The sequence below is a fragment of the Xiphophorus hellerii genome, chromosome 2, assembly GCF_003331165.1.
Source record: "Xiphophorus hellerii strain 12219 chromosome 2, Xiphophorus_hellerii-4.1, whole genome shotgun sequence".
NCBI lineage: Eukaryota > Metazoa > Chordata > Actinopteri > Cyprinodontiformes > Poeciliidae > Xiphophorus > Xiphophorus hellerii.
This window is the reverse complement of record NC_045673.1, coordinates 20,757,742-20,770,883: the sequence shown is the minus strand read 5'-3', so window position 1 is coordinate 20,770,883 and position 13,142 is coordinate 20,757,742. Positions and strand designations below refer to the sequence as shown.

The 13,142-nt window shown below is 38.7% G+C and overlaps 1 protein-coding gene across 3 annotated transcripts in view; it reads right to left on the bottom strand.

Annotated features, from left to right (window-relative positions):
• Window positions 1-13,142, bottom strand: part of wwp2 (WW domain containing E3 ubiquitin protein ligase 2) — a 56,945-nt gene that overhangs the window by 26,060 nt on the left and 17,743 nt on the right. For all 3 annotated transcript variants that reach the window (XM_032587343.1, XM_032587360.1, XM_032587352.1), the window contains exons 6-10: window positions 12,051-12,129; window positions 9,301-9,458; window positions 8,933-9,179; window positions 6,950-7,039; window positions 505-679 (exon numbers count right to left, since the gene is read on the bottom strand). In XM_032587343.1, the coding sequence (XP_032443234.1) occupies window positions 505-679; window positions 6,950-7,039; window positions 8,933-9,179; window positions 9,301-9,458; window positions 12,051-12,129 (749 nt within the window). The remainder of the gene's footprint in view (window positions 1-504; window positions 680-6,949; window positions 7,040-8,932; window positions 9,180-9,300; window positions 9,459-12,050; window positions 12,130-13,142) is intronic.

Sequence of the window (13,142 nt, the reverse complement as noted above, 5' to 3'; positions counted from 1 at the left end):
CTGCTGCTGTTGTATCAACCTTCCAGACCTCTCATCTGCTCTGCATCCCCAGAACCAGAACCAAACATAGAGAAGCAGCATTCAGCTTCTGTGCACCACAAATCTGGAACAAACTTCCAGAAAACTGCAAAACAGCTGAAACACTGACTTCCTTTAAATCTCAGCTGTTTAGAGTTGCTTTTGAAACCTAATCATGAAACATCAATCAATACTCTGATGTGCAAAATGTAATGTTGTTGACTGTGTCCTCTATGACTTTGTATTTTTGTGTTTTTATGATGGAAAGCACTTTGAAATGCCTTGTTGCTGAAAGGTGCTATACAAATAAAATTTGATTGATTTGATAAAGTCTGACCTACAATAGCAAACTGAACACTTAAAGGTGGCTTTTAGTCTTGGTAAGCAAAGGGACGTGGCTAAAACAAGCTGAATTGACCTCCCAGCAGTAGCTACCTTTAGCTAAAACCATTTGCAGTCTTATGAACCAGTGAGGGCTGTGGGTACCTGGTAAAGGAAGCGCTGGCTGAACTGGTGCATGGCGCCCTGCAGCTGGCTGCGCTGGCTCTGCCACTGCTGATAGTTGCGCACGGACTCGGCCGTGGGCCTCTGCCACGTGGTGGTCCTGGTGTTGTGGTCCACATAGTAGAACCGGCCTCCCTGGTCCACTCGTTTCTCCCAGCTGAAAGGGGGAAATTGGGTGAAAAACACAAGTTGGGGTGAGACGGGGTTTAGCTTTCAGCAACATTTTCTTTTTTATTTGACAAGTCAAGAGTGGGAGATTGCATCAAAAAGCTGCCCCCTGTTTCTAAAGTCGAGGAAAAAGAAACAAAGACAAGAACAGGAAGGAAAACAGAGAGAGGAGGCGATGAGCGAGTGGTAGCTGAGAAAGGAAGAGAGAAAAAAGACGAGGAGGGAATAAAGAAATTATGTAAAGATACCATTTTTCAGGAAAGGAGGAGGAAAGAAAGGAAAGTGCTGCTAAAAAGGTAAACGTAGAGAATTTTGGAAATTCCTATAGAAATATTTAAAATGTTATTTTTATGCTCCACACCTAAAATATAAACCTTCCTAGAAATTAATCATGATGCGGTGAAAGCTTATTCCACAAAACCCAAAATGGATTACAACGGCCAAACAGGAGATGGATGACATTTTTCCTTGTGTTGAACTCAGTTATTATGCTGCTCGTTATTCTTTTAGTAATTCCATTCAAATAGTAAATTATATGTATCCATTACACACTGAGTGATTAGTTTCAAGTGATTATTTCTGTTAAATTCCTTGACATAAAAGATTATTTAAATACAAAATTACTGCGGTGTGGATGATGCAATTGTGGGACAGTGTTTGACCTGCTACATAGAGAGACTAAGCCATAATAGATTGTTGTTAAAGAAGCTGGCTACTCATAGGGTGCTGCATAGAAAATTGAGTGGAAGGTAAAACTGCAATAAAAATGTAGGTGCACAAGAAACTGAGATAACCACTACCTTGAGAGTGACTTCAGATGAAAATACTATTTGAGTGTTGGGGGGGAAATTAATAATGGTGTGGACTGCAGCTGGAGTTAGGCCCAGGCAGAAGTATTCAGGACCTGAAACAATCTCGTTCCTTATGTTTAATCTCTCAGCAAACTGGCCACGAAGAGAAAGTGTCAGATATTGCCAGGAGGAATACGAAAGACACCAAACCCAACAATACAGATGACCTGAAGGCATTTTGGACTTCCATTACACCTCACAGGCCGACTGCCTCCATGCCACATCCCATAGTCCCAGTAGATCCTAAAAGTTTTTTGTTTTTTTTTAAACTGATGTCATATCATATTCTGATTTTCTGAATAACTATGTTTTGTGTTGTTATAAGCTGTAAGCAATACACATCAAATAAACACCTAAAAAAGCTTTCTTTGTATCTAACCACTTCTACATTTCTGAAAACGTTTCAATAATATTGAACTCTATTAAGATTTCCTTAAAGATTACAGCATGTTGACTGCAGCTTCTTATTCTGTTTGAGACTCATTTCTTTTCCCCCTTTATGCTTTGGGGAGTGCTTTATTGCATTTATTCTCGATTGCGCCATTTCTTGAGGTTTCGTCTTTCAATGAGAAGCACATAAAGTTAGTATGAAATTGCTCTACTTAATGCAAAACACTTCAAGCCAAAGCCCGTTTTCAATTATGTAAATGAGGGAGAACAACGGGAGAAGCATTTCTGACTGCCGATAGCCATGTTTGCACCACAGCGTGCTTTTTGTCCGCCGCTGCTTGCCAGTGGCATTACTCAGAGGTGAATGTGTATCCCAGTTTTCCCCAGAGGCAGGAGTTCTGGACGGAGGCTGCGATAGTAGCAACCCACAGAAACACAAACACACACAAAGGACAGTGTTATGAAGGACACCACACACACATGGACTGACTGCTGGACTGCTTCTATTCTCATATCCGACTTGAGCGTTGCAGAATTTGGAAGAGAAATCAGCATCAACTTCCATGTGCTTGGAAAAACACGGACTTGATTTCTTAGGGAACTTTTAAAATCTGCACAAGAGCAAAAATAAATAAAGTCCCCTGTGGTGCAAGATGGGAGTTTCTCCTTGTAACCAGAAAAGGTTAAAGACAAGCCATGTAAAGCTGTAAGTCATTATATGTCAGGGCACAGGTCTCTCCCCTACTTGAGCTTTAATCCTCCAACTTTTAGTTTGCATAGCCTCCCAAAGCTCTGAATAGATGCACTTTGGTTACTCCAAAGTTATTAATACAAACTCACACAAAGACAAACACATCCAGTCTGCTCAGTGGGCAGAAGAACTGCATACATACTTCAGTATGTAAGAAACGGACTGGGACATTATATAAAAAAACAATATTTACTGTAGCTATAAAAAGTATTTACCATTGGATGCATTAAACTTTTCATTGCTCTTACAAATCAATCATAATCAACAAAATTTGGCGATAAACAATAATATTGTTGTTTCGAGACCCTTTTCAAGAAGTAAATTAATAATGTCATAATAATGCAAGTTCGCTCTCGCAAAGACCAATAAACTTTAATTTGGAAAAGACTGAAAAAGATAATAAAGATAAAAATAAATAAATAAATAAAACGAAAACAAAAACCACACACAAATGAAATCATTAATAAAACCTATTACAAAGTCTCTAAACAAAATTGCACTTCAAAAAATACTAATCATCAAAATAGAAATTGAGAAGCTCATTTAAAATGATCATGCGATTAAATGATTATTTGCTTACTGCAACTGGCTAAGCTAATAGTCCCACAATGAGTGCAGTCATTGTGTCTCAAGTGACTGTATTACAGTCGTACACCTGTAAGGTAGATTCACTGGTTGCTCAGCAATTCAGAGAAAATGTTACTGAAAAGTATAAGATATGAATGAACAACAGTGGTTGTTGCCATAGCAACCCGTTAATCAGCAGCGCGCTCTTGGCTGCATGCTGCTGAAGGACTTTTCACCAGTGGAGATGATTACAAACAAGAGTTTTTCGGATGACCTCCATGTTTCTGTGCATCATATAAACAGCAGGACTCTTCGCTCTCTGGTATTATTAACAGTAGCTACTCATTTACTGGAGACAGGGGAAATCCGTAGAACCCACAGTAGTCCATTGAGCCTCTACATAGTTATTTATCTGATTATATCTCCAAGAACTGCCAGTTAAGGCTCGGAGTACATCTGTGTTCCTCTTTTGGACGGGCCACTCGTTACTCATCACTGTTTCGATTCAGGGTAAGATCTTCTCCGTGTTTGAGGTTTAAAGTTTTGTTTGAATAACCAAAGAAAAGAGTAAAAAGATCAATAAGTGATTGCAATTTCAATACAATTAGTTAAAAAAACAGTATGTGAGAAGAGTATAAGGAAAACAGGCTTCTGAAAACTTTGTCTTCCTGACACTGCGGTGACCCCTTTTAAACTAAACCAAAAACCCACAAACACCCTGGATAATGTCAGGCTTTTGTCTCAAGTGGATATTCTCTGGGTTCAGTCCTATATTAAATGACTGCAGTACTTGTGGCTCCAGATTTGATTGCCTGTGATGTAAAAATAACACTCCCTAATTTTCCTCTGACGGTACTTTACTCAAACAGGAAAGGGTACAGCTTATTCTTTGGTCTTACTAATAGGTGTTTACTGAAACGGTTAAGGATCTAAAAGGGAACGGAGCTGCAAACTTACATAAATAGATGCAATGACTTAAGAAAAAAGTCCTGCTGTGTATCATTGACTCCCATAGTCTAATCAAAAATTATACAGACGGCGTCATTGCTTGCAGGAACCGTTATTTGCCATAGGGCAGAGAATATCTATAATTTCTGTAGTGCTCCATTTAGTTAACACACCACAAACCTGGTGGAAATTGACTTTTCATTAGTCATTTTACACAATCCCATTAAAATATCTAAGGTGAACATTAACACCAACTCTGGGTATTAAGAGCACTGGAAACTTATAGAAAATTAGCATCTGTTCTTCAGGTATAAACGACTAAAATGGTAGTTTCCAGTTTTTAAGAAGTCCAAAAAATATCTCACTAATATGCAAAATGAAAATCTCACTAATATGCAAAATGAGACACAATTGGTTCACTTTACTGTCTGTTTAATAATCAACACAGGGCAGACTGAAATCAAACGCATATTGGATAGTTTGAGAATGAGTTGCAACATGACAGCTCTGATTACCAGAAAGAGGGTTTGTTCAGTGTGCACCAGACACATTTTTAAAAAGAGTGACTGTTGCACAAAAATGCAACCACAGTAACAATGCAGCCTTGATTACTGATCAGAGCTTTGATTGCATTGTACACATGCGACAGCTATGCGCTTTACTGTGGTCGTTTATCCCTGGAAGTAGAAGTAAATGCTCCACTTTGGGGTGGCAGTGGTGCTCAATCTCGAGGCTGGTATTTCTTTAACACAAAAAAATGAATTAAAAAAAAAAATAAAATTGTTTTGTTAAAATGTAACTACTACATTTTGAAATATGCTTGCTATAACCACAAAATGCAGCTCAACAGTCTGCTTTCTATAGTCTATCTGTGTCTACATAACGCCACATGATAAAACTGGCACCATGCAAAGTATAGCTTTGTGTAAACATGCCTTTAGCTTTGTTTATGAAGTCCCTAACAGTGAGAGGTAGAAAAACAAGAGTCACTATGTTTGCAAGGCTGGATTCAAAACACGACAGAATATTTGATAAAAACAGTGTGACTCATAAGCTCTCCCCAGCCTAGCTTCGGATGGCTTTCATTACTCCAGCTTCCAAGCTCTGCTCAACTACCCCCACTCAACCTCCTAAACAGTTCCTGGTGCGTACATCTGGAGCGCTGGCCCACTATTAGCCTGCTAATTGATCCTCTGACAGGCCACGGCAGCCAGCACAGTGGAGCATGGAGGTTCATGTGGCTCTAAGAAAGGACTTTTGTTCTCAGGGCCCCAACAGTCTTGTTCCTTGCATGGAAAAACTGACATGGGGGGCAGGAGTTTGGAAAGGAGGAGGAGGAGGAAAGGGGGGTGACCTTTACTTAAAACAGACTCTTTTTCTCTCTGTCACCCAGTCAAACACGCTGTGAAAACCAATAAATACAAGGGGAAAGTAAAAATGTCATGAAAACAGTTGAACTCTGATAAGAAAAACTGATTAAAAACGAAGAGTGCACTACCAATTGTACGCATATACTACAATTGGACTGCAGGATAAGAGAATGATCTCTTTAAAAGTCAAATTTAACACTTTCAAAAACATTTTTAATGCCAACTTGAATAAAATTCAAGGCCGAACAAACTATAAATGTAGAGGATGGTTGGGGGATCTTGCTGCATAATAATCAAGCACAGCAAAAACTTAAATTTCTGGGGTCTGTTTGTGGATCTTAGCAGCGGCTTTGTGCTTCTTACTCATAGTGCCGAGCTTTTATAGTTCATTTTAGTACCGAGCCTCGTATGGGTTGGCATCAGAAGTGAGCCAGTGGTGAAAACATACTTCATCCAGCCAACTGGCAATAAATTTGCACTTATCCATTGTGGACACAAAACAGCTAGCTGGCTGGCTAGTTAGCAAGGGTATAGGAGTAGCTAGTTAGCAGCAGCCTCAACTATCTAGAGTCACAGATTGCAATGAAGATTTCTGCAAGCGGAAAAAACTTTTACCCAACAGAAAATTCCTGAGAAAAAAATTCAATACTACATTGAATATTCCCACCACAACAAAGTTTAAGACTCGTGATGAATGTATTTATCACAAATTGGCATCTTTTAAATGCATTTAAGATCTTTAAAGGCCTTAATTTTAGACACATGAATTTAAGATTTTAAGACTTTTGAAGGATGTGCGGACACCCTGCATATTTCACCAAACTGTAGCGGAGAAGACAAGAATTAAATATTTCATTTTGCTCATTTTTTCCAGGGATGCAGAGAGAAAGGGATCTTAAAATCCTAAAAATATTTTTCAAGACAATGTAGGAACCCTGATTTATCTAAACATACTTACTTGCTGCAATAGAAACTTGATAACAGAAGTCCATCAGCAGCTGGTCATCAGTGACAACAGCTGACAGCTACAACAGTTAAACCTTTCCAATGTGTGTCATCTATATAAATCTCTTCCAATTTGCTCTAGTGTTCACACTAAACACCAAACCACCTTCCTTTTTACCCAGAAACGTATTTTAAAACAAGTTGCATGTACCTTCCAAAACAAATGTAATATATATATTTTTATAAATAGAGCAAATATTATTTTAAATCACATCTGTTTTTCTTACCACCGTTGAGGAAGCAACTTCCTGTATCTGGACGAATATGAAAGAAACGTCCAATTAATTTTTAAGACGTGAACTGGCGCTACTCGGCCTTGCCCGACTCACCCTGGGCATCAACAGGAAAAACAGATATAAAAAGTGTAATGGGCGTACCCTGCTGGCAGTGGTCTCTCCCAAGTTGTGGTTTTGGTGTTGTGGTCAACGTAATACACTCTCCCATGAGGTAAAACCCGCTGCTCCCAGCTGCACAGAGAGACAAGCAAACACACAAACACACGTTTACTTCATCACTGAAAACAAAAACAAAGATGGTATTTGGTAGGATTTCACAATGAATGCATCTGAATGTTATTTAGAGAGGACAGGGAGTGTCCTTCCTCGTTAGGTAAGGATGGGACATTAACGCCGACACAGACCAGCATTGATGATATAAATCCATGGAAAACTCCACGGATCTAAATCTGACCAAATTACCTGTAATCACAGAGTTTACTAAATGCATCCCACCTGCTTTTTGCATCTCCTCTCCTGGGCTTTTCTATGGACATTTTAACTACAATTCAATATATAGAAGTTAATTTCAGCTTTCCGACATGGAACAAACAGGATGCATTATATTTAAGGTTATTTTGTGATTTGTTTGTTTATGTATAAAAAAGATCACATCTTTTAAGTATTTTGTCCTTACAAAAGAAATGATCACATATCTGAGAAATAAAGTGATTTAACAGCATTCAAATAAACAAAAAAAACCCCAACTCAGTTTAATTTATTAAACAGAAGATTTATAAACAAAAATGTGTTCCCTAGTTGAGGAAAAAGTAAGAACACCGTTCCGTCTTATAGTTAAAGTTTAGATGAAATAATTTCAGTGATTCTTGTACCATCTTTGACCTTTGACCTACTCCTCCAATGTTTGAGGGGTTCCTTGGATAAACGGCTAGGTTCGAGTCACTCCACAGATATGACATCAGGATCTGGGCTTTGACTAGGCCTAGGATTTTCCTTTTCTCAACCCTGAGCCAGTCCTTGGTGGATACGTTTTGGATTACTGTGACATCACAGGGTCAGGATCTGGTTCATTCATCCATCCCTGCTTGTCCTTGTAGGGATGCAGGGAGCAGTTCATCACACTAAGACGCTCAGGACAAAAGTTAGCAGTTTGTTCTAAAGCTCTTCCAGCTGCAGACGGTTTTCTGTCCAGCGCGGCGGATGATTTCAGATTCGGTTGAGCTGCTAAAGTCGTCTTATTGAAGACCTGAAGCAGCTCTTTGGATCTCATCATGGTGTTCGCTCATACTTCAACAGTCAGGAGCATCAAACTAAATGTTTGAGGTTTAAACAGTGAAAACATCTTTGAAATTTTCAATTGTTCACAGGTTAAATTAGACCTCAGAATAATGATTAACTGAAGTAATAACCTGGAGAAATTCACTGTTTTGAGCAAGAAAAAAGGAAAAAGAACATAAACACAGGAAAGGAAATTGAACATTTTAGTGTGGGTGGATTTTCACCTTATGTACAATTTATATAAAATATTTAAAACATCTTCTACCTTGTGTAAGACTTTACCTGTGCTAATTTGAAAAAGTGTATTTTTAGGGGTTTTCTTTTCATGTCAAAATTAATAAAAAAGGTTTTTCATCTTCCAAAGGAACTCCTGCAACATTTTCAGTCTGCTTGATTCATTGCATATACCTTAACACATATTTTTATTTCAAAATGACTGAACTTTTCAGATTCAAGTCCTACGTTTGTGTAATGTCTAAATAATAAATATCACATTTTAATTTATGGTAGGTTATAGAAATGTCAGCTTTAAATAATTTAACCTTCTGTTTTTGTACTTTGAATAGCAATGTAAAGGACTTTTAATATTTCAGTCTGGCCTGGATTGGATGGACTAATGCAGTCTGGATGGTTGGATGGGTGGAGAGAGAGAAAGATGGATACAGGATGTAAATAGGAGGGAAACAGAGTTGAGAAATACAACATATTTGGTTTTATTTGCTTTTTCACCTCTTAACCAGACCGGTAAAATACTTAAATTCCAGAATCTTCCAGAGCCCTCTTTTTACCGTGATATTTGTTTATGTTGCTGAACCAAGAGAGAGACGAGGATGTGCCGGTTCTTACCCTGCCGGAAGCGAATCTGTGGTCGACTCAGTTGTGTTGCTGTTGGCCTGCTCTGCGCTGGAGGGGGCGTTGGGGCTGGGCTCTGCCGGGACCGCCGGACCCATGGCATCCTGTCCCGGAGAGGGGCTACTGCTGCTGCTGTTGGCCGCTGGAGATCGGCCTGACGGGGAGGACGGAGGGGGAGGAGTCTGACGGCCCACGACGCCACGACTGCCGTCCAACCCATTGGACGTCAGCTCAGCTTTGTCTGCAAGAAGATACAGAGGAAAGTAGCAGATTTGCTTAAAGTGGAAAGAATCAAATCAAACACTGTCCGATCCAACACGATTGTATGGGTTATTGTGGATCTATGTGAGCAGACGGTTCACCTGCAGTGTGACCCGGGCTCCCGTTGCTCTTTGAGGGCTGTCGGTGGTTAGATGTGTCACGGTTCTGCTCCTCGGTAAGCTCCCCGTTATGCACAGTCCTCTCTCTGGAGCCCCCAGGGGAATCGCCCTGCGGACCTCCCACTGAGTGCCTGTTGCTCCTGCAAACAGCAAAACAAAACAGACAGATAAGAAGATGAAATGGACAAAAAGATTAAAAAAAAAGGAAACATCTGAGTTTTTCTAAACAATTCAATATGAACCCCTGCTTCCATGCTCTCCCCTCTCAGATATCTACCGTGGTTCCTCAAGTTAAGCTGGCACAGGTGCAGCTTTGGTCACAGTCAAACCCACAAACACCTGATGAGGTGTCGATTTCCCTTTCTGGATAATCTCATGTTTGTTCTCCTAGAGCTGCATTTAACTTTGAAGTTCTTCCACGGAAAAACAAATATGTTGAAGGTAGTGGTGGGCAATATGGCTGTAAAACTTTATCCAGATATGTTGTGGTACTACTTATGATATGAATGATAAGAACTATTTATAACTTATTCTTTTAGGTAACTGTATGTCTGACTGCATGACAGCAATCATAGCCACACAAACATAAATGCTGCTATTGCACACACTTCTTTATGACACCAGTTACATGATTTATATCATTAAACAGCACACAGTACCTGCTTTTAATAATATTTTCAAATGTATTGATATTTGTTGATGCTCTCATTGAACAAGCAGAGGAGCAAAATAGCAAAAAAACCCAAAAAAAAACAAACAATTTTGACAATGTGGAGAGTTTTGGAGGGGTTAGACATCATCTGGATGTCATTGTGACAAACTTCTTATCGCGACGAACTGTTTATCACAAAAAATGATAAACAATAAAATAAATTCTCACACCTAGTTGAGGTATCGAGTTGGACTGAGAAGTCACTGCTTCATTAGTCGCAACAAAAGAATGAAAAGACAAAGGAAGAAAACAACATTTACAATTTTATTTACGTGAGATATTTTTTTCTTGTTTCAGGAGAAGAAACATGCGTTGGTGATATTTGTTAATGTAAAGCATAAAGCTGCTGACTGCTTCTCTGCGGCAGCTGTGCTCTGAGCTCTTGGCTGAACCGTACGCAGCGGCCCCCCCACGATGTTTAGAAGGAAATACCATCTGACCTCTCGCACCCCCCGCAGCAAGGCTTTGAAATAAATGCAGCTATTTATTATCCTGCTACTATTGTAGCCGATGAGAGCAGCGTCTGAAACCGCAGTCAGAGGGGAATAACACGCTGGCACGCTGCATCATGCTCCGGCCGACCAAGCTGGCACCGGACCCGTTCATCCGATCCTCCTCTTTCTTCCATTTATTTTGAAAACTGTTATGTTCTGGTTTCAGGATTTTCATACAAGCGCTTTGCAAAACAGTATTTAAGAAACAGTTTCATGACTTTATTATTGTGCTATTATTCTTATTATCTTACCACAAGGTCTGCAGAGTTTTGAAAGCAGCGGTATTAGGTACTTTTATGGATTCTGATGCCTGAAAAGCTGTTTTCGTATGTCCTTCTTTACAGCCATAAAGCTGACTATGATTTATGATCCAACTCCTGTGTGTCTTGTTATATTATAATGACAAAACCCAAAACCTTCATTTCTCTGGATGTAATTTTAAACACACATTTCCAGCTAGATTCTAATTCTTTTTTGTTTTTGCACAGATTTTTTTAATGGTTCCAACTTTTCACACATTAATTGCTTTGATACAATATTTACCAAGCAAGTAGTTAAAAAACTTAATTAAACTGAAGTGTGATTTTAACTAAGTAGAACAACATCAAAACTTTCCAGTGAGTGATTAACAAGGATCCAGAAACTTAAATTTGTCCACTTAAAGAGCAAAGTAGGTCCTCTTCTCATTACTCACAATTTCCTTCACTTACAAAATTTCCTTCCTGTGATAGCCTCAAGAAAAATGACCTTTTTTTTATTGTTACTATATTATAACAACCAAATATAGTATGAATAATTGTTTTAAGTAGGATTTTTTTATGCTTCAGCTACAATTCTTAATATTCAAAACAGGCATTACATTCTTTTTCCATTTATGCATGGCAAATGGAAAAAGTTAAGAAAGGTATTTTCAAACAATAAACTTACAAAGGTCATTTGATTCAGTCTTATTGGTTAAAGGTGTCATGGCAATGGAATGACGATGAGACGGGCTAATATCTGGTCCATCTTTAGGTCCATTCACTCAAACTTTCACTTGATTGAATTTGAAGGTAAACATGTTACGTGCTAAAAGTTTTTTTTTTTAAAAAGAAATCAGATTCTTTTTCTCATCATGTTGACCAATTAAAGGTTTGTCATGGTTTAAGCTGATCAATAGAATCAATTTAATATTTAAGGCTGTGAATGATGAAGGAGGAAGGTGAAAACATTCTGTTCCTTTACAAGAAAACATTTTATCTTCAAAACATGGCAGCTAAATAGACTCCTGATCAAGGTGTATGATTATGAAGCAGAACAGTAATGAACAACGCTGTTGTGGCTCAGAAGAACAATGCTAAATGTATTATGGTGAACTGAAGAAAATGTCATTAATATGTCTAAATTATCAGTCACCTTCCATCTAATTAACGTGCCTAAATTGTTTTCTGCTTATAAACATTTCAAAGTTCAGTCACTGCATCCAGCTGGTGCTAAACACTGTTGGATGTCACACTATGATCCTGTGTTAGTGTGTTTGGTAGGACCTGCTGTTTGGTCCAGCTGAAGTGGGAGTCCCCTCACTCTGTGTCCTCCTCAGGTTGGGTCTGTCAGGCTGGAGGATCTCTGCAAGTCAAACATAAACACATCATAACTGTAGCAACACAAACGGCCGGCTGTTAGTCAGACTGGAGGTGAAAAAGAAAAGCAAACTTCAAATTATTTGAGGTTTGGTGGTTAAACTAATGAAAAATGGTGCAGGGAATAATGATACGTTGCTTGCCAAGTAGCAGCAAAAGGGTTGGACACTTAGAGTTAATGTTTATTATTTTCTCCGACATTCCTCTTAATAGATTGTGCTTTAGTTTCCTAAAGTGATTTGAAATGCACAAGGAAATAGGCTGATGATAAAATTTACTGGTGTTGAACTTGACCAGCGTTCAGAGACCAACTATTCCCAATGGTTTCAAATTCACAACATACGAGTTAAAAAGACTTTTTCTCAAGCAGCAAGACGTTTAGTTGCAAGTTCAACTAACAAACTTTGAGTTTTGTTTGCTGTAAACTTAAATTTACAGAATGTCTGGAAATATGTTGCCAGATATGCAAAGCAATTTCTCTAAACCGAATTACAAAGTCTAAGAATCGGCTGTTTTCACTACAGGGAAGGAGCTTAAAATGAAAAAAAAAAATCTATTTAAAGAACAACTACATCCATTCGTATAATTTTTTCTTCGTTGATGTGATAATCACACAATAAAACTTCCCAAATGAGGTATTGTAGCAAACTGACAATCTAAACTTAACATTTTCTAACACTCTTCAAGCCAAAGAAAAAGAAAACATCTAGTAAAAGGCAGAAAAAACGTTTTAACAACACAGGCCAAAGCTTTCCGGAAATCTGTTTTCTTCAAACTACCGTCAGTTCCAGTCTGCCAACAGAGGACTTATTGCCTCTTTGAACATTACTGAGGTCAGCTGTCCTCCTTGCAGCTGTAAATGATGAGAAAGTGATCATAGAGAGGCTTAGACCTCTTTAAGTTTATAAAAAAAAAAAAATGAAATCCATGCATCCGTCACATGTGGCAGGGGAAGTGAAGTTAGTGGTTTGACATGGACCATTCATCCCTGTGTGTGCC